This window comes from Barbus barbus, assembly GCF_936440315.1.
Source record: "Barbus barbus genome assembly, chromosome: 36".
NCBI lineage: Eukaryota > Metazoa > Chordata > Actinopteri > Cypriniformes > Cyprinidae > Barbus > Barbus barbus.
Genome location: NC_136714.1, coordinates 18,606,960 through 18,629,753, shown reverse-complemented (window position 1 = coordinate 18,629,753; position 22,794 = coordinate 18,606,960). Strand labels below are relative to the sequence as shown.

Sequence of the window (22,794 nt, the reverse complement as noted above, 5' to 3'; positions counted from 1 at the left end):
TATTTTAGTAAAAAAATATGCATCTTTGTGATGTCTTTTCATCCTCAAAGGTTATTTTTTCAACAATAATGAAAGCAGCCGCAGCATGATGATAATTAAATGTTTTTGTCCTTAATTTAAACAAACATTTTCATCAGTGATGTTGTTGACAAGACTAACACTGATTATTGAGACCTCTACATATACACACTCGTCCTTCAAACAAGAACAAACCTATATTTTGCAAACAAATGCATAAAGATGCTTTCATTTCCCCAGATAATCGCTTCAGTCATTGGGCTTGTTTACAGCCAAACTAATATTCGTTCTTAGCCATTTTCACATCTGTTTCCAAATACATGTGAATACAGCAAGCCATTAAACGTTCACATTTCTTCTGTACCACAAAGGAGCTCTGCAGGCTGTCATTTATCAGGACTCTGGGCTCTTTGTTGTAATTGACATGTAATCCGTCGGGCCTTTTCTGCAGAACAGATGTCACAATTGTTGGTGCCTTTGCTCATTGCTTGAGCTCATAGCTTGGAGGGAGAGATGGCGGAAAAAGCAAAAGTGGTTTAAAGCCTATCCCTTTGTACATTTCCAATCACAGGCATACAGCAACAGAGGCTTTTGCAAGCTTCAGATAACGCACTTCATCGCAGACAAGGAGTCGCTCTGGACTATCGAGTCAATAGAGAGATGCTCCAGGCTTTTTGATCTCCTCCTTTTGTTGATAGAATGAGTACAGATCGGTTCGAAAGACATTAACCTTTGCCTTGTGGGTAATTCCCATTTATCTTGCTTCATTGTGCAGTTGATTGGCTGAACACACAGAATTAATAGGGACGCAGGAGAGGAGACACTGACTCACGGTCTCCAAGCAAGCAGCCAAACACCAGCTGATTCCTTCTGTTTTCAAGCGTTCATCGTTTCATTGCTCTTGGCTGATATGTTTCTATTTAAGGGTGCAGTTGTGAGTTCCAAATTGGTTTTAAGTGCACTTCTAGGTGGTTTGGTTACTGGCCCAAATCTGTTATATTCTGGTCCTTAGATATCACTGATTCATCTTTCAGTGTAATTCTATGAGATTGTTTTATCGTCCATTAAGCAAAAATTGTTGGTCTTATTGCTTTTCGTTGACATTCTTCATATTTCAGCCTACGAATGGCTTACAGTTGTCGCTGCACATTAAACTAAGAGAAAGTGTTTTAGCTTCAAAATATGATACTTCATCTTTAAAGGCAGGTTTTTCGATCATTCTTTAAAGGCTTTTTTTAGTGACAGGTGGCTTAGTTCTCTCGCGACACTGAGATGTTTGTTTTGTGTTCTGCAAGGCACTTTTTCCCTTCACCTGCTTTTAATACTGTCAATTAAAAATGATTTGTGAGACTCAAGTCGCCATGACAGCGCTCTGGATCAACAAATTATTTTCACTTAGACAAGTAATCCATCAAGTTAAATAGGACGCATTACCGATTTAAGATTCCGCTGTCAGTGCACATATCCGTGTATTTGTGCACATGTACTTGAGCTCGTTTGTCAGAGCTGTCAATTGAATTCAGGGTGCCAGGGATAAATATTTTAAATGCACAATGCCTTCTGCCTAATACTAGAAAAATCTAATATAAATTATTCAAAAATATAATATAACATAATAATAAATTCATGTATTATGTCTATTTAATAGAGACTCTCTTAATCAGAGTTTCTTATGGGATCTTTACCTGGACTCACTCGGAAGGCCTTGGATTCTATAGTGGAAGGGGGACAGGAATTTACATTGGCAATGAATGGAGCTAAGACTGTGGACATGGTAATTAGTGCCAGGAGAGAGGACAACATTCCCTCCCCTCCCCTCCCTTTCCTGTTATCTCAAGACATGCAATTTGTAGAGGTTTCACCTTTAAATTGCTTGGAGTTCAAATATCCTCTGACTTGTCATGGGATGCCCACATTAAGTACATGATTTCGAAGGTGCGCCCCAGAATATACTATCTTTGCCCTGCAAAAAATCGGGTCTGCCTTGTGATGTTTTAGTGCAAGTATACTTGACTTTTATATGGCCAGTTCTCGAGAATGCTAGTCCAGTATGGGGTGGACTACCTAAAGGTCTCTCTGAGGAGTTAGAGAGGATCCAAAAGCGATGCTGTCGAATAGTAGGCATTCCGACTTCAAGTCTCCCAACATTGAGTGAGAGGCGTGAGGAAGCCACCATACATAATCATACTAAAATACTCAAGGACAGTTCATGACCGTTTCCTGCCTGTGGCTGCAACACCTACTTATTCTCTTCGGCGGCACAAGACATTTGTTGTACCCAGGAGTAAAACTAAACGTCAGGAACTGTCCTTTATTCCCCTTGCTCTAAAATTGTTGTATAGATAACATACCAGGTGCTTGATTAGGATGCCTTTTCTCTGTATCTGTGTTTTATATATTTTAGTTTTTGTTTTATTATGCTTGTATATCAGCTATTTTTTTATTCGTTTTATACTAAGTAATGATTGTCTTGGAGTATGTGGATGTTAGGGATGGGCGATATGGCCTAAAAAATTTATCACGATAATTTCAGGTATTTATTGCGATAACGATACAAATGACGATAATATATATATATATATATATATATATATATAGATATATAGATAGATAGATAGATAGATAGATATAGATATATATAGATATATATAGATATATATATAGAGAGAGAGATAGATAGATAGATATATATATATATATATATATATATATATATATTATAGATTAAGTTTTAAAGATTAAGTTTATTTCATATAGTATTATTAATGCAATTAACTTGAAACTTTCTGTACACAGCCAACTTATGGCCATGCTAATTATGATCAACAGCTCATCTCCATTAATTGCTCTTATCAACCATAATAATGCGTTATGGACGCTTCATATTAAATCATATGCATAGGCTACTGGCACACGTTTACCACGTTGCTGATGACTGAAAGCCTGTGTATGGCTATACTGCTGTGATCTGTTTCAGGCTTTCCATATCATAACATTTTAGAAATTAATTCATTGTAATATCTCAGAAATTGCATATTTAACTTTATTAAAAGTATGGCATCTTTTATGTTAATTTAAAATTGGACGTGTTTCCACTCTTTGTAACCACCATTTTTCTGTACACTTTGCATATTACGGTAGTTTGCTCCTCATCTGATTTTCTGTAACCAAACCAGTAGCAAATTGTGGAGGTAGCTCCTCGCGTAACAACAAGCTCCTCCTCATGGTGCGTTCCCACCAGACGCGAATGAAGCGTTAAGCGCGAATGATTTACATGTTAAGTCAATGCAAAGACGCGAATAGACATCCTGCCGCGCAATTCGCGCGAATGACGCAGCGCGAATTGAGCGTTTAGAGCGAAATTCTATACATATGCTCTCTGTGGCAGTCATACATGTGCGCCTGGCAGAAGCCCCGCCCATGACGCGAATTCGCGTCTGTTGTGCAGTGAATTTCACGCGCGAATGAAGCGCGTAAACCCAAAATGTTCACGCGTCCAACTACGCGCGAATAGCGCGATTTATTCGCGCAAGTCGCGTCCGGTGTGAACGCACTGTCAGCCTCACGTCCGCCTTCCGCCATGCTTGTTTTCACTCCGCACGTGAACAGTAAATCGGGCGCGCACAAAACTACGTCATCAACTAGACTTATCGTTATTATCGTGAGGAGACAAATTTTTATCGTGAGGAGAATTTTCAACGGTATATCGCAAACGATAAGATATCGCCCATCCCTAGTGGATGTGTGACCCATTTCAGGGTTTTGTGCTGCAATATCATGTCATGTCAAACTTTAAATAAAACTAAACTAAACTTTACTAATTTGTGTAATATTTAGCTGCATACACAGTGAAATTACTTTGTTGCTAATGATGACATTTCCCACCCTGAGCTTTCGCTGCTTGGCCCCGTCAACACGGAGGGCTCCTGCTGCACGCCTGGCTGAATGACTCAACATTTAGCCCTCTCAACCCTCCTGAGACATCAGATGAGGGTCGCTGAGGGGCCGTGACCCTTAAACCTCAGTCGCTCTGTTAGCCCCTGTCAGCGTGAAGTCATACACTCCTGGCTGTTTGGAAAAGCTATGACCTGGGTCTCTCAACTTAACGCCTTGGCTGTCTCATTTTCATTTCTAAGGTGGAAAGAGCAGGAAAAGAAGGTAGAAGAGAGGTGAGGGGGGCTTGGAAGGAGACTCTGATAGTCTACCGAGGATTGTGGGAACTCGGCGATAAAGACTGAAGCTTAATCCCGCAAAAAGCCGGTGTGTATGAGCCTGCAGTGCTCACAGATACCTTTCGTGATCATTAGGAATGAGGTGCGTGCCTGAGTTTTTCCTTATAGGTTATTTCTGAATAGTTTGGTTGTTTTTTTTACATTTCTAAATCGTAGTTATTTAGTCATCTTTAGCATTCATTTGCTTTTGAACTGTGTGTGGTCTGAGGTATTCTGAGCGTTGTTGTCACTAAACACTCCCGATGAAGGCTTGCATCTGTTTGTGTGTGTAAGCGTTTTTATTTTTTTGTGCCAAGCCTTTACTGGAATTTGGAGCAGGAGCTGATCTTGTTTTGCTGCTTTATGAGTCTGAGTGGATGTCTGTAATTGAGGTTATGGGTGATTAAACTCTCCGTGCCCCACACAAACCTCTAACCAGCCATCAGTCAGTGTCACCCGCCGTGCTCTGCGCTCAGCCTGGGACTGACTGACTGACTCACCCGTGGCCCCCCTTCTACACTGAATGCTTTGTAGTCAGATTGGCTTGAAACAGTTTAGTGTAACAGGATGACCTTATGTGTGTATATAGAGACTATTTGTGGTGTTTGCCTTCTCTGTGTATTTGCATGTATTATTCCAGAGGGTTAAAAAATAACCATATTAGGCATATAAATAGTGCACATTAGTATGCATATGAGTTGCATGTATGTATACGAGTTGCATGTATGTATACATTTAAAAATGTATTTAATGTATAATGTATATATTTAATCTATATAATTAGTTTTATTTATTTTTTTGTATTTATTTTAGTTTTTTACATTGACATGTATACTTCGGCCATAAATGAAGTATAGATAATGATGTTCTAAGTAATTTCTTAATCAAATGCGTTGTTTATTCAGACAGAGTGTTTCTGGACCATTAAAGTCAGATGTATTATTCTGCACGTATATAAACTCTAAGTGTGCTTGTATAAGCATGCATATATAATAAGGGTGCATATACTGTATATAGTGTGCATGAAATTGGTTTTGTCTTGTGCAACTTCTCTAGCATTTTGTTTGTGTTTTTGCAGGTGCGTGCACATGGTATTTTTGGTATTGCGATTGCCAGAGGCATGATGATGTTTGCTGGCCTAATTGGCATGTTAATGCAGACGCTGTGGGTGGGAAGGAATATGTTGGAAGCTAATGTGTCTTATCAGGACAGGCGGTGAGTGACCGCAGGGGAAGACCTGTCCTCCTCGGCTCCAGAACCTCAGCTGCGTCTGCAAGGCCTGGGATTTATACACGCATGTCTGCGCATACATCCCTGTTTGTGTAGGGGCGGAGGGGGGTCTCTGTGTTTCGATAAGAGTTTGTTTATGATGTCTCTGTTGGAGTGTAGCTGTCTTCATTAGCCTTGTGTGAGGAAGAGGGGTGAGTTCATTGAGTCTGCAACACAGAGTCACGTCAGGTCAGCTGTGCTATATAATTTCTGCATGTAGTGTGTGTATATTGTGTGTGCTAAAACTAGGCGGCCTGGTTGGTTTGGTTAAGATGTTGTGTGTGTGTGTTATATAGATAGATATACATATATACACTCACCTAAAGGATTATTAGGAACACCTGTTCAATTTCTCATTAATGCAATTATCTAATCAACCAATCACATGGCAGTTGCTTCAATGCATTTAGGGGTGTGGTCCTGGTCAAGACAATCTCCTGAACTCCAAACTGAATGTCAGAATGGGAAACAAAGGTGATTTAAGCAATTTTGAGCGTGGCATGGTTGTTGGTGCCAGACGGGCCGGTCTGAGTATTTCACAATCTGCTCAGTTACTGGGATTTTCACGCACAACCATTTCTAGGGTTTACAAAGAATGGTGTGAAAAGGGAAAAACATCCAGTATGCGGCAGTCCTGTGGGCGAAAATGCCTTGTTGATGCTAGAGGTCAGAGGAGAATGGGCCGACTGATTCAAGCTGATAGAAGAGCAACTTTGACTGAAATAACCATTCGTTACAACCGAGGTATGCAGCAAAGCATTTGTGAAGCCACAACACGCACAACCTTGAGGCGGATGGGCTACAACAGCAGAAGACCCCACCGGGTACCACTCATCTCCACTACAAATAGGAAAAAGAGGCTACAATTTGCACGAGCTCACCAAAATCGGACGGTTGAAGACTGGAAAAATGTTGCCTGGTCTGATGAGTCTCGATTTCTGTTGAGACGTTCAGATGGTAGAGTCAGAATTTGGCGTAAACAGAATGAGAACATGGATCCATCATGCCTTGTTACCACTGTGCAGGCTGGTGGTGGTGGTGTAATGGTGTGGGGGATGTTTTCTTGGCACACTTTAGGCCCCTTAGTCCCAATTGGGCATCGTTTAAATGCCACGGCCTACCTGAGCATTGTTTCTGACCATGTCCATCCCTTTATGACCACCATGTACCCCATACTCTGATGGCTACTTCCAGCAGGATAATGCACCATGTCACAAAGCTCGAATCATTTCAAATTGGTTTCTTGAACATGACAATGAGTTCACTGTACTAAAATGGCCCCCACAGTCACCAGATCTCAACCCAATAGAGCATCTTTGGGATGTGGTGGAACGGGAGCTTCGTGCCCTGGATGTGCATCCCACAAATCTCCATCAACTGCAAGATGCTATCCTATCAATATGGGCCAACATTTCTAAAGAATGCTTTCAGCACCTTGTTGAATCAATGCCACGTAGAATTAAGGCAGTTCTGAAGGCGAAAGGGGGTCAAACACAGTATTAGTATGGTGTTCCTAATAATCCTTTAGGTGAGTGTACATTGTGCGTGTGTGTTTGTGGTTTATGAGGACACAAATTTGTATAATGACATGGGTATGACCGAGGTATTACAATATGAAGGTGGTTTATGAGGACACTGTCTATGTCCCCGTAATTCAAAAGGCTTAAAAAACATACTAAATGGTGTTTATTGACTTGGAAAATAGTCATGAGGCTCAACAGAGTTGCTCTCTTTTATATTCATATCACATAGTTATATTTTTTTAAATGCGTTTCTAGTCACTTATTTTTGTGAATCAAAACAGCCTTTAAAGTGTTTATCTGTAACCATGTGAGAGAAATATTTCGCACAGTGCCAGTGGATTTCCCATCTTTTCTTTTAATGGTATTTTTGGCTCTTGAATATGGGAGTCGATGTTCTGCCTTTCACATCACAGAAGCATGTAATTTTCTATATTACAATGTCAAGTTGCTCATTTCAGCTACAAGAGAAGGCATGTAATGTGAAGTTCATCCTTTTCTTCTGAGTCATATGTCGGAATCATTCTTTTAATCTGCCGTCTTACTGTATGCCAGAGCGGTAAAAGCTCTCACAACTTGTGGAAAAACCCTGGCGAAAGCTTCACTTTAATGTCCTTTTCAGCTTCTTTTTGTGTTTTTTGGCCTCTGTCCAGAATAAATGGAGGGAGAAGGGAGGAACGAAGTCAGCAAAGCCCATGTTTGCCAAGTGCCGGTCGACGGCCCCTCTGTTTTGCTGAGGTCGAGGTGTTTGAGAAGCTTCTGGTGGTCCGATGTTGAGAATTTGTGAAGGTGTTTTCATGCCACTCCATGCCTGGAATGAACGTCTCTTGTCCCACAGCCCAACTGTAGCCAATCAAGACTCAGAATTTATGGGCATATTCCAGCAAGCCAATGAAAAACACCTGCCCGCTCAAGCATTTCCCCAGGTGCCAATCACAACACCTCGTACTGTGGGTTTACATGAGTTAGCCAGTAATAAATTGGGCACGGTGGGCCCCGAGGAAGCATGAAATATGAATTCAATAAAACGGTTCAGAAAAGCGAACAGCGCCGCGTTACATCATGAAACGCTAATGTTCCTGTTTGGAAAAACACCTGTCAATAACACGGAGAAGTCATTGTTCTGTAGAGAGGAATGAAAATGTGACTCATGGAATTCAAAAGCATTTACAGTGTAAAAAAAAAATTCATGACTGCTGATTTTAAATTCTGTACCTGAGAGAAAAAGTGACAAAATCTTCTAGCTGAAATAAAAACGGTTGTTTTAGCCCTGCCGTGGGCCAACAAACATGTCAACAGTAAGCCAAAATGTGCTTATATATGGAGCTGACTCTTTGTCTCTCGTATCTCCTGTCCTTAAGCAATAAAGAGGACATCTGACATCCCTCTCGGGCAGATGACGAGTGTTATTCACTTGGACAGGTTGAGCTTTTAGGCACATGTACTTCTTTTGACACGGTGCGGACCGGGCTATCCATTTTCCTGCCTCCACTTGATCAAAAGTGCATTTGGTTTCATACGTCTCTGTGTGACAAAAGCTGCCGTTTATTGCTCTCACAGTCTATGAACTCAAAGGCCTTTCTGACTTTTTACAGAAGAACCAACAGAGCCCTCTTTAAAGTCGCCCTGAGGTTGATTAGCCGTAAGAGGGGCGAATCGTTTGAAGTGGTGCTTTTTCGGGGCAGTCTGCCTGGAGTTACGATAACAGCGGTTTGTTTGCGTCCACAGCACGGCTGTGATAGGTGTCAAGAGACAAAGCTAATTGGACATGAAGTGTTTTACAATGAAAAACGCATAGGAACCAGAGTCAGTATTCACCTCGCATCGCTCGGAATAAAAGACTTTCTGAACCCAGTTTATCCCGGGCCCCAGGGGACTCCCTCTGATGAGAACTAGAGAGAGACCGAGAGTGAATCCCTGATAGCGAAGTCAAAACTCTCAGCAGTTTCTGCTTTTTTTTTCCTCATTTATTTTGAGAAGAAAGGGACTTACAAAAATGGCAATGATGGTGCTAATTTCTGTGATTGGTTACTTTTAGAAACACTTTTCCACAGTGGATGTTTTTCAAAATTTTTGATGCTTGATGGTAGTGATGTATCAGCTGTTTTGAGGTTATCTACAACTTTTTCTGAAAAAAAAAAATAAGCTAGTCACTAGGTCATAAATATATAACACATGACACTATATTTTGGTATATTTGCCATTTATAGCAGTCATTTGTTAATTTATTTGTTTTTTAATTCCATTATCAGAAATGTATTTAATTACATAATTATATTTATTATACTTTTATTCATCATGTTATATTTTTTATATAATTGGATAGATATACACACATACATACATACATGCATACATACACACTAGGGATGCAACAATAGAGTTAGCCTACGGTTCAATACATACCTCGGTTTTTTAACACGGTTTTCGGTTCGGATCTGATGGCTTGACACGTGTTTTTTTTGTTATTCTATGCTTAGGCAATAGGAACAGTAAGAGGTTAAGGAGACAAAAATAAAAACGATTTATTGCAATACTCCTTTATTTTACTTAAGTCAAGAAAAGTACACTAGTTCCTAGTGTATTGTATAATTAAAAAAAATTACCACTGAAATCTCACAGCTGCTGGTAGCCCATGTACAAACTGGGGAACACACAAATTCCTACATTTTGAAAATAAACATACATGTGAAGTTAATAAACATAAATTGACCATTTCAAATAAACATATTTGTACTTCAGTAAACATAAATAAACCATCTTAATTAAACTTAACAGTACTCCAGTACAGTATCCTTCATTCAGAATGTAAAGTGCAATTTCACTTAAGTCAGCTATCTATTCCTGTATTTTGAGGTTCTTCTGTAAAAGGATTCAGCGAGGGATTGTTGTTTTTTGGAGGACTTTATTACCTTCTCTGCTATCCTGCCTTCAGACAGTGATATTGCTGTGTGATGGTGCCGCAGATGTGCAGTCATGTTGGAAGTGTTTCCGTTTGAGTAGGCTATACGTGTAAAACAATGCTTGCACACAGTCATTTTTTTGTTCACCAATTTTTCTTCCTCGGCATTATACTCAACGGCAAAACCGAAATGTCCCCACACCGCGGATTTGAAAGACGCCGGCGCGTCCTCGTACTGTTGCCTCACTTCACCGCCACTCGCCATGTTAAAGTGTGGAATGATGGTTAAGCGCCCCCTAACTTTAGAGCATAGTGATTGAATATTTACTCGCGGGGAGGAGTTTCCTCATCTCAGCTCGTAGACTTACAGGCACACACAAACAGTCAATTCGGAGAGAAATAAAACGCACATAAATTATTTAAACGTAAAACCGCAATTCACAAGCGCGTATTGAACCGTGGATGTCGTACTGAACAGTTCAATATTATATTGAGAATTGTGGCATCCCTAATACACACACACACACAGAGACACACACACACACACTGTATTTCTATATATAAGAAATTAGAGCAGCCATATTTTTAAATATTACAAATTTTATTCCCAAAATATGTGTTTTTGGTGCTATAGTGAAATATGCAATATAGTGTAAAAAAAATAAGAAATAAATGTAATGAAAATAAGACAAAGAAATGATATCAGCAACACAACTCTGAAATTTCATCAGTTTTTTTTATGAGGTATACAGCATGTGTACGTGGATGTTTTTGGGTGGGAATCTCATTATTCATAAAGAACATACTTTCCTCGCTAATGTCGGTCGTTTGTCTTTGAATTGCAGCCCGCTGGGTTCCATGTTGTTGTTTGTTTGTTGCAGGCAGACGGGAGGATTGTGGGAGAGGATCGCAACTGCACTTTCCCCATGAGACACACAGCGCACTTCCATATACACACACAAACACACTCGCATGCATACACTCTGCCCCTCCGGTGTGGCGCACGCATTCCCCTCGGCCTGCAAAGCCTCTTCCTGCCTCACGTAGACGCATAGTTTCCCAGAGCAGACCCCCCTCCCTGCTCTTACCCCAGGGGTCCGCACAACTGTTCTTCACTTTACTGGGGGGAGGAGGTGGATGACTGGAGCGACCCACCCCTGCGGCCTGCTCAGTTCTTTTAGCAGCTCGCCAAAACCCAATCACTCCCCATTTGGGTTTCATTAACGGGACCCGAGCAGAACAGAGGACAAAAGAACAAATAATCATAAAATGGAAAGAGAAAAAGATTTCAAAGGCTTGTTATGCGGTCAATAAATTCAGGCCTTTCCAGAAAGTGCGTCTGAAATGGGAACTGATCACTTTGTGTTACTCCGGAGCAAAAGCCAAAACCGAATCATGCGTAAACATATCTGGCTGTGTGTGATAGAAAGAAATTGCACTTTTATATAGAGCATGATATGATCTTCCCAAAGCAGCCTTATATGTGGATGGACAGAGAAACATCTGCTGTGGGACTTTGTGAAGGATATGCGTACAAACAAACACTGCAAATGTTTTTACTCGCACATTCATGTCTCTGAAATGGGCCTCAGTGCCAACTGTAACACTCTTGCGCTTAACTCCCTCGGTGGCGGCACTCGGAAAGATTAACATGAATTAGCGAGACCTGTTCTCTCGATACACTGCAGAACAGAAAATGAATACAGTTTCTGTCTTGAAATAGCCGCTCACCCACAACCGTCCACGCACACACAGAGAGAGAGGAAGTGACAAATTCCACAGCCATCAGCTCAGCAGCCTCACTTCATGTAATAACCATCAAATTCAATCACAGCCATCTGATTGGTCAACACCCCCCTCAAATCCAGACTTTAGAAGCAGTAAGTTGCATATTACGCTTTATTGTTCCTTCCGCCGTCGTCTGGTTTTGTTTCCCTTTTTTAATTGCTGCGAGTTTATGTATCCACACGTGCGCTGAAAAGAGCTGGTGGTGTTGCAGCGAGGGCTTCTGGGATGTGTAAAATTCAAGCGCCAGACCGCCAGACTCCCCTCAAGCCCCATAAAGACAACCCACTGCTCCCAGCTAAGGAAACGCTGGAAAACCAAGCCGCTCAGCCCTGGCCACAGGCCATCTCAGTTAGCTTTTATGGAGTTCTTGTACCTTTAGTATGGTAATGTCTGTCTTTAGAAGACATTTGATGTCATTGATTATGTTCACAGAAACCAGAGAAGTGCATGATGGGTGTTGTGTATGAAGAAGGGCTTCCACGATTACTCATTTTTGCTCAACTTTTACTCAACTTTTCAGACTTGTTAATACCAAGGACCCCCAAAAGTGATGATCCCTTTAGATGGACCCCCTTCCTAAAATATAAAGGTAAGTATGAAATGTAAATAGTAAGTGTGATTTTATTATAAAAGACAACATTTTGTTTAAAAATGTATTTACTGCCATTTATATTGTTGTTGTTCAAAAGCCAAAATAAGATGTTATCTGCAAAATTTTATTAACATGATTCATTAAAATGCATTTGTTACATTTTGATACATTTTTGTAACCAGTTTGTAATATTTTACACTGACATGTTTACATTATTGAAATATATGTATATATTATATATATGTATAAATATATATATATATATATATATATTATATATATTATATTATTGAAAATAGGGGTGGCACGGTTCATGGAAAAAAATCGAACCGTACGGTTCTCCACACACGGTTCGGCACGCTCTACTTAAATCTACTTACGCTCTACTTACGCTCGGCACGCTCTACTTACATTCAACTTAAATCTGACAACGCATGTGTAATATGGTTTGTTATAAATAACACGTAAGACAAACAGGGTTCGGCTAATGTATGTTTCTGTTAGTGGATGCGCACTCTGGCTTCCCAGTACATTACAAAAACAGTGATGGAGAAAAAAACCATTCACAAAACCATTGACAAACCATTCACTCTTGTTTAGTGCAAGTGCCATATGCTGGATTATGAGCTGTCATTTATTCCATCATCACCCGGGTGCTGATATGGGTGCGCACGCACGCACAGGTGAGACCTGAACAGCACACGTTGATATCTGTGTTTAAACTAAACTCATGTAAACTTTGCCAATTTAAACATTTAAGAGCCAGAGGACGCGAGCTCACGCGCGCAGTGAGAAGATTTGTGTGTGCGCTCATCAGAAGCGAGCAAACCTGTGCCTCAGAACGCACGCAAATATTAAGCTCTCTCTGAAGTATTGTTTGAATGGACAAATTCACACAAAAATTGTCAAAATGCCCATCTTGGTAAGTATCCTACAGCAGACAGAGCCGGCTGAACGTACAGTATCAGTGCACTGGATCAGTGCATTCTCTTAAAGCAGGGCTGTCCAAACTCGGTCCTGGAGGGCCGGTGTCCTGCAGAGTTTAGCTCCAACCCTAATTAAACACACCTGAAGCAGCTAATCAAGCTCTTACTAGGCATACTAGAAGCTTCCATGCAGGTGCTGAGGCAAGTTGGAGCTAAACTCTGCAGGACACCAGCCCTCCAGGACCGAGTTTGGACGACCCTGTTTTAAAGTGACAGCACTTTCTTAAAATTAATCAAACAGCAGCAACAAAGAAATCACTCACTGCTCTTAATAAAGATTAATCTTTAATTTATGCAGTACTGCTTTACATTTGATTACTCAATTTCTGTACCTAAAAACTAATGCTATAGACCTACCTAAAAAAAAATCTGAAAATCACTGATTTTTATTTCTATCTTTACTCTATTGTATTTTTATTTGTGCTGTTGCTTGTAGTTAGATTATTCTTATTTTCTTTATTTTTATTTGACAGTATAGTTTTTCCCTAAACATACCGAACCGTACCAAAACCGTGACTCTTAAACCATGATACAAACCGAACCGTGAAAAAGTTGAACCATTCCACCCCTAATTTAAATATATATACAGAATAAACAAACAAATAAATTAAATATTCTGTCAACTTAATGCAGAGTGAATATTTTCCAGATAACATAAGTTTTACTGTCTTAAATGTTTACCTTATTTAAATTATATATATTTTTTAAAAATATATATGTAATGTAATATAAACATAACCTGACAAAAGAGAGAGAAAAAAAAAGTGAACTTGTTTCAGCTAGTTAACATTTCTCATTTTCATTGTTTAAATTGAAGTACTAAAATAACTAAAACCAAATAAACTAAAATTAAAAACAAAAGATATAAATATATATATATATATATATATATATATAAATAAAGAGAGAGAAAGAAATAACAAAAACTAATAAAAAAAAAAAGCTTTAAATATTACAATTAAAATACACAATAAGAATCTAGTTCAGGATATTAACAAAAATATAATAGTGTATCAGTAACTCCAAAACAACACTGACCTTAATACAAAGTAGATATTTTCCAGATATCTTCTTGATAATTTAATTTAGTACAGAATGACAATATAATGCCATTTTATATAATTTGGTAAACAATATGTTGTCTTTATAATATCATGATAGTATTTTCTCACAGCAAAAAATGAGTTTACTATAAGTAAATTTATAGCTGCCTTTATATATTAGGAAAGGGGAAGCTAATCATTATATTAGTTTATCCTTGATATCAAAGTCTGAAAACCGCTTAACTTTTTGGTGTAACCCCAAGTGTAAAGTTTGCAATCATGTATAGTTCCTCTCTGTGTGTGGTTTTGCCAGATAATATCGTCCGCACGCACGCCAGCTTTGATTCAGTCTCCTCAATTTGCGCAATACCATGAGCAAGTGGAAGAACTGAGTTAAACCTACACTTCCTGTTTGTCTGTGACGAGGAGTCAGGTCTGCCTGAGAGAGATCTGACCAGCAAAGCCAAAGCAGCGCAGATCTCTAATAAATCTCTAATGCCCTCCATTTTAATAAAACCCTGCCTTTACCTCAGCGGGCCATTCTGTTAACATTAAAGCCAGCGCCACGGGACCCATTCTCATTCGCGCATTATCGCTAATTCATTTGTGGATTTCAAATGAATGCTTTTTGTTAGCGTCTCATGCTGGGACCCCGGCTGCCAGTCTTTTTTGTGTGACATGAGTGTTTTGTGTAGATTTTGCATCTCCTCCTGCTGTCAGAGACTAGAGGGATCGCAGAGCTCCTCTGAGGAGTGATGGGAGTCTCACTCCAGCTCTCCGGGGAGGAATGCCACGGGCGGCAGCACGTAATTACCCTCCCGGTCATGTCCGCTCACGCTGTAATCATGTCCTCGACTGTCAGAGCGCTCTCCTGAGGAGATTCCGCTCTTGCTGCGCCGGCCACCACCGGCACCACTTCGTTGGGTCTTAAATAAGCCCGCACCCTCCTGCTAAACTCATCTGATTACTTTCAGCATTATGCAAGGACTTGAAATGTGTCATAGCTGCAGCACAAAGGTACAAAGGGAAGCAGATCTCTGGGGGACGAATGGAGCTTTTCTGAGAAAGTCTTAGACCGTTTGATCAAGGTCCTGTGTGTGTGAATGTAGTTATTAGGGGTGCTTGCAACCCCTGTGCCAAGTATTAAACTTTGGTATAATTGTCCTGTACATGTGTGACACACAGGAGTGATGGCATCTAATCATACAGCTTGAGAAAAGGGCTATATAAGTGATTAGTGATTTGATGTGTTTTTCTGACCCCAAAAGTGTATTTTTAGGCATCATTTTACTATAATCATATTTTTATGGAATATAATATAATATGGAAAATAAATACATAATTTATCCTTAGTTTAATATAATAATGGACCTTTTAATTAATTTTTCATTTTATAATACATTTTTAATTATTTTTTATTTATTTGTTTTTAATATTTGTTATATTGTGACGAAATAGTAGACATTTTTAAATGTAAGTGTTTTATGTTGTTATACATTTTTAGGTGGGTTGCAAAGAAACCAATATATATAGTTGCAAATATATTTTTTATTTAAATTTTTTTGCACAAGTACCAAAACAAACCAAGGAAAACATTCATCATGCTCTGCTAACAATAAAAAAAGCCAAATCTTTGTATTTGACAGAGACAGTGCAATGAATGATTCATTAGAAGAACCTACTCTTGAGACAATTGCTTGTGAATCAGACTATATAAATCATGCGGTATGCATAGCTTATTAGAAATGTGTTTTTATGATGTGGTCAAGTCTTAGAGATGGTATCTGGGAAATCAGAATAACATAATCTGTAACAAGTCATCCAGAGCTACACTGTGTCTTGAGGTGCATTTTTTTTTTACTTCTGGCTGCGTTGTTTTGCAAATGAATTATTGTCTCATTCTCCACCCTCCCAAAAGTATTACTTCTAAAGAAAGCAGGGACAGAGCTACATCAAAGTTTCTGATGTTTTTTTTGTTTGTTTTGTTTGAACTCCCCACTGCACAGTTGGCTTACTTCCACAGTGGACCATTAAATCAAAGCAGCTTTAGTGAAAAGTAAAAATAACATTCTATGAAAGTTAGCTTTGTGTTCATAAAGGCAAGGCTGTAAGCGGCGTGTTTAGTTGTTTAGACAAAGTGTGTGCGCACAGGGTTGCATGTTCTGGAGTGTGTGTTGGCTCAGGGCGAGACTCGTATCACCTCTGAGTTAAAGAGAACAATTAGGCCGTATCAGAGCGGCGTGATGTTTGCAACGGGGCGAGAGGAGCGATAGCAACTGTAATCTCCTCTTATCTGCCCTCATACTCAGCCAAGTGTGTCTCCTCCACTTTCTCTCCTCTCCTCTAGGTAAACAACATCTCTCGCTTGTACAGTATACCACAAAAAAACCGAGAGCCTGACAGCCGAGTTGAGCTCTTAATGATGGCAGTTCTAGCGGCAGATCTCTGAAAATAAGACGTTAGATCCATCAAACTGTGGGTGGCAATTTACCACATTCAGCGATATCCTCGGTGGGCAGTCCAGGGCTTTTTCCCGTGAATACTCATCCAACATTCATTATTTTGTTTTTCTTTTCACTTTGTGCTGTTGTTTTGTGTGTCTTAACGCTTGTTGATTTAGAGGCCCTGGCAAATTCATCATTTGGTGTAGAAACGGAGGAATCGCTGTTCAAACGGCTCTTGGGTCCCGGTACGCTTGCGGTTCCGCTGCCAACTTGCATCTCGTCCGGTAACGATGCTTACGACGAAACATAATGGCTCTCTGTCTGTGGGTGTTTCTTCAACTATGACCACTTTTAGTTCTGTAGACTTTTGAAAAATAAACTTTTAAAACACACTTTTTACACTCACTTGTTTAATTTATCCAATAACAATGTTCAACGGATATGACAGGGCAAAAGGGAAAATATTATTTTTCTTTCTTTTTTTTTTCTTAAGAAGGTATAATTTGATGTATTGGCTAATAATACAACATTTATGTTGTGGAAATAGCAATAGTAATATTTTTTTTAACAAGGAATAAATTGGCAGACTCGGCCGTTTTGCTTAGGCAGTCTTTATATCTAGCATTATATATTAGCTATATTATATTACACAAATTATATTTCATTATATATCCTAAACACTCAACACATTTAAATATTTTTTAAATAATATTTCACACTGCATAATTTGCCAAAATTATAGATTTATAAACCAATTTTATTATGTATTTTTATAGTTTGAGATTTAAAGATGAAATGTATGTCTGGAACAAGGTTTAAAAAAAAAAAAAAAAAAATGTACCCAGAGTTGTACCCAAGAAAAACACCCTCTACACAATATTCTTTTCATTATGTCCTGCAGAATCATTACTTAATGCCCCATTTTAGATGTCCTGTTTGAGATTGTCTCCTCCTCCTGGGTGGAAAAAGTTTAAAAGGTCTAAAAGTGACTGCCCACCGTGTCCTACCCAGCATGCCTTTTTGTTGAGGCAGTGCTGCGGTGGCTTCACACTGTCCTTCGTCACAGTATGCTGACAGGTGAGCGTATCTCCAGGGTGGGGTGTGAAGGAGCCTCAGGCCCCCCCGTGCAGGAACAGGGGCCTCCTTCACCAGGGTCACTTTGTGTTCTTCTTGTCTCTGGTCCGCATCCAGGCCGCCAGCACTCCCAGAGTCAGAGTAAACACATCAGCCGGCTCTATTTACTTCCATTGCTTACACAGTGTGCAGCAGATTAACCTGTTTATACAAACACGTACAGAAAAAATGGCTGATTAATGCCCGTGCCAGGCCTTGTGTCTTTACGTTCACACGCTGAAGATTTCCACACACCAAACGTGGTCTGTTTTGCATTCACAACAATAAACGGCTGCAGTTTAAGCGGTAATGATAAGAATAACACTAATGATGACTGTCAAAGAGGCGCGATATACAGTAAATACTGTATTGCTTGTTAGTCAGCGAGTCCCATCTCTCCACACAGCGGCGGGGGCCAGGATGGCTGTTTGCTCATCACTCCTCTGCTGTTTTTCACTAGCGAAAGTCAAACTATCCAGAATAGAATTTCCATTTTCTCCAGTTGCCAATTCTTATTTTTAGTCCCTGCATTAATTCAAGCACCGGCTTGAAAGTTCCTCAGGAAGTTGCTGTGCCCCCCCCCCCCCCCCTTCTCTCCCTCGTCCTTACCTACGAATAGACCTGAGCATTTTCAGAGAGATGCAAATGATATCGGTTTCATCCTGCCGTCAGAGCGCCCACAATCTGTGGGCTTCAAAAAAGCACGACAGCCAGTGCCAAACATCTTTATGAATAATAGATTGTGTCGCTTCAGTTTTTTTTCTTCTCAAAGGCATTAAAACTTCAACATATTTTGGTGTATTAGTTGAAAGTGTCTGTTCGACGGACGTCTTGCGAGGGGCTTATTTGCGCCTTTTGTAGTTGTTGTCAAGGGAGACGTGCAATGACCGGGATTTTCCAGGAAAAGTGCTGGAGATTGTCTGCGGAGAGCTCCCTGAAGTATTGTATGGAAAAGCTAGGACTGGATCAGTGCTGCGCTTGTTGGGTTTATAAATTCTATTGGGCATTGTTTTAACGTCAGGCAAGGATTGAAGGACCCTACGTTTAACTAATAGAATTTGTGGATATTAAAACGTTGGGGGAAAAAATTGAGCAAAGTTGGAGCTTTGAGCACCGTGAATGATTGAATTTTTAGGGGCCAAGCACCGAAGGTGCTTAGGCACCTATTGTGTCTGTTAGCGTTATTATTCTGCTTCTTCTTCCGCCGCGATTCAATGGCAGCCCATAGAACCGATTGCGGGAAAGTTGTAAAATTTGGCACACTGATAGAGGCCAGTCTCACCATTAACCGTAGCAAATTTGGAGTCTCTAACTCAAACTCTCTAGCGCCACCAATTGTCCAAAAATGCGATATTGAAATGCTAATAACTTTTGAACCGTAAGCCACAAAATGGAAATAATTTTTTCCTCTGATTCCTTGGCTCATGCTGAGTCGAATGGACACCAAAATTCAAAAATCGTAAGGTTTAGTTTTTTCGCTATTTTCAATTGTTCGTAAAACCTACTCTTTCGAACTCGTCCTAGGCCGTTGCACCGAATCTCACGAAAATTGAACCACATCATCTTCAGACCATGCTGGCAAAAGTTATGGAATTCAAGTTGATTTGTCAAACCATTTCCGAATAGCCCACGAACAAATTCTACGAAAACCACGTAAAAGTGAACGTGAGGCTATATATCCGCAACAGTTTGGCCTATTGAGACCAAACTGGGTGTGTGTTGTAACAAGCATGACCTGAGACTACCTACAGTGTTTCGGCGCTGTGCCCCCTGGTGGTCAGGAGATATAAAAATTGCATATTTTTGCTCATAACTTCTGAATGCTCTGACCAAAAATCACAAAACTGGTGTCTTTAGATTCAGTACATCATGCCGAGTTGAACGATATCCAATTTTCCCAATTCAGCCATTTTGGGCGTCGGCCATTTTGAATTTACCTTGAAATTGCTGTATCTTAAGAACGCATTAGCGTATAGTTTCGCAAATAATTACAAAAATGTTCGGTACCCGGCCCTGAATGTACACAAAAAATTTGGGGGCAGCGCCACCTTGTGGTCAAAGGTTATAACGAAATTTCGAAAAATGCTAATAACTTTTGCGTACATTAGCCTATTGTTATCAAACTGGTATTGCTAGATTCCTTGGTTCGTGCCGAGAACATTGATACCAATTTTGCCATAATGGCCTGAACTTCCTGTCCGCCATTTTGATTCATGTTGAAAACCTACTTTTTCGAACTCCTCCTAGACCGTTCGTCGGATTTTCACCAAATTTCACTCTGATCATCTTCAGACCATGCTGGCAAAAAGTTATGGATTTCGTGACGATACACGAAACGGTTTTCGTTTAACGTATCAACAAATTTGCTGGAAAGATGCCAAACTGCATCTGAGGCTGTATCTCTGCAAAGCTTTGAGATATTTACACCAAACTTTGCATGTGTCATTGTCACCTCACTCTGACCAAGCCACGTCATTTTGGTCACAGCGCCACCTATTGGTCAAGAGTAATAGACCATTCAGTAACCATTGAATATTGAACTTACAAAAATGCTAATAACTTTTGATTGCATCAGCCTATTGTCATGAAACTGGTCTCAAAATATTCCTTGGGTCATGCCGACAACATACATACCAATTAATCTATAATAAGCCGATCTTCCTGTCCGCCATATTGATTCATGTTGAAAACCTACTTTTTCGAACTCCTCCTAGACCGTTCGTCCGATTTTCACCAAAATTGAATGGCATCATCTTCAGACCACGCTGACAAAATGTTATGGATTTCATGTCGACAGATAAAACCGTTTTTGTATAGTGCTGCTACAAATTTTAGGCATGTTGCCAAAATGAGTCTGAGACTATATCTATGCAAAGCTTTGACGTAATTACACCAAACTTTGTGTGTGCCATTGTCGACTCACACAGAACGCAACAAAGTGCTTTGATTAGAGCGTCACCTATTGGCCAAAACTGATAAGCCATTTAATCATATTACTGGTGGTTTTATTTATAATTTTCAGCCATTTCAATTACAATCGTGCAATTATTGCTTTTGTTACTCATTTGGTCTGATGCTCCATGCCATGTTTAGCTCCTGACTTTGCCATTGGAGTGCTTGGCCCCGTGATTGCTGCTTGCAGCTATATTTTATTTTTATTTTTTGTCCATACAATGAAGGTCAATGAGGTTTAGTGTTGTTTGGACCCCATTGGTGTACAAAATATCATCTTTAGTGTTCCGCAGAAGAAAGTCATACAGGTTTGGAACATCATGAAGATTACTGCTCACCAACAACTTTGTTGACAAGTTTATTGGTGAAGTAGATTTTACTTGTTGTTTTCTAGTTTTGACCCTTTTGCATGAGCACAAAAAGCCGAATAGTATGCTTTCAATCAGCTTTCTTTTTTTTTTTCTCGCTGTGGTGTTTATCAAACAATATCAATAACAAGTGTGCAAAAGCACAAGTTTTGGGTTCTTTCTCTGCTGTTCACTATCGCTTAAAATAGTCTGCTCATGAGTGCCACCGATCTAATCTAAACTGTTGTTGTTAGTTCAAATGAAATGTTTTCACACCAAATGTTTGCACCAGATATTCATCCTGGCGTGAACAGGGCCAGGACGTTTTCTCAAACTTTTTGTTTGAGTTAAGATGTTCAAATAAAAAATATTCTAAATGTAATTAATTAATATAAAACCCTCTCAATCCAATCCAATGCTCTACATGTAGCTGTTTTTGAGTCAAATATTCAGTCTTCCACAGATTAGTCGATTTTGAAAATACCTGCTTACCTCTTTTTGTGTGTGTATGTGTTAAACCCCTTTATTAGCTGATCAGACCTGGCGTTTTCCCTCTCATGATTTCCATCCTCCTCTCTGGCGTTAGAAGATGAATTATAGAGATGAACATCTGTTGCAGACTCTCAGCCCTATGCAGCTCTGCTCCTGTTTTCCATTCATAATGCAGACGCTGCTGTTGCAGATGCCTACTAGCTCTTAGCACCAACAGGACATGCCAGGACCGGTTGGATTCAGACAGTGAGAAAAGGAGGGGATTGTTTTGTCCATAGTTCACCCCAAAATGAAAATTCTCATCATTTACTCACCCTCTGACTGACTTTCTTCTGTGGAACGTAAAAGACAACATTTTGAAGATTTTTTTATTTTTAGTCCATTTAATGAAAGGGAGATGGAAATGTTTTTCAAAATATATTCTTTTCTTCGTCAAAACACATTTTTACATGTGTATCTCCTGAGGCATCCACCTGTAAGGATCCTTTCCCACCCGTATGTTTTCCAGACAAATTACAGCTAGTCGTGGCAGTCATTTATGGACTCTGTTTATCTTGCTACAGGTATACATGCTCACTTTGTTCTTCAGCAGTGATGTAACCGGCCCAGAGCAATAAGTGGAATGAATATGAAACTGTGGTTAAAGTGCCTGTCACAGCAAACCTGTGAAGCGGAGATCAGAAGAATACAAGTGAGGCTCTCCCAACCAATCACACTCATTCAGCTCCTTTCAAGTGCAAACATTAGTCATGCAGTCATCACACCAGCAGGCCCAACATATGATAGTGAGCAGGCGTGTGTTTGTGTTTGTGTGTGCGCGTTTGTGTGTGGTCTTTGGGTATCATGTGACAGAGGACAGGAGATCACTTTCATTCCTTTCACCTTTACTCTGTCCCTTCGTTTCCTTCAAAGGCTGTGTAGAGCGCCACCATGGAGCTATAGGATGCTAATTATTGGGTTTTTAATGTGAGGTCTCTCAAGAATTCACATTTCATTTACTTGTTCATAAATATGCAAATAAATTCCTATAAACCTATAAATTCACATAACATAGTGGATATAGTGAATAGTGGATCTAAACAGCACACATCACAGATTGACCGCTTGGCTCAATAAA

The 22,794-nt window shown here is 39.8% G+C and overlaps 1 protein-coding gene across 4 annotated transcripts in view; it reads left to right on the top strand.

Moving 5' to 3' along the window:
- LOC306856381 (retinoic acid receptor RXR-alpha-A-like) overlaps positions 1-22,794 on the top strand; it is a 128,054-nt gene that overhangs the window by 49,182 nt on the left and 56,078 nt on the right. For 2 of the 4 annotated variants that reach the window (XM_079395638.1, XM_079395637.1), the window contains exon 3: positions 12,229-12,297. The exons of the other annotated variants lie outside the window; for them this stretch is intronic. In XM_079395638.1, coding sequence (XP_079251764.1) covers positions 12,229-12,297 — 69 coding nt within the window. The remainder of the gene's footprint in view (positions 1-12,228; positions 12,298-22,794) is intronic. 4 annotated transcript variants of the gene reach the window in all.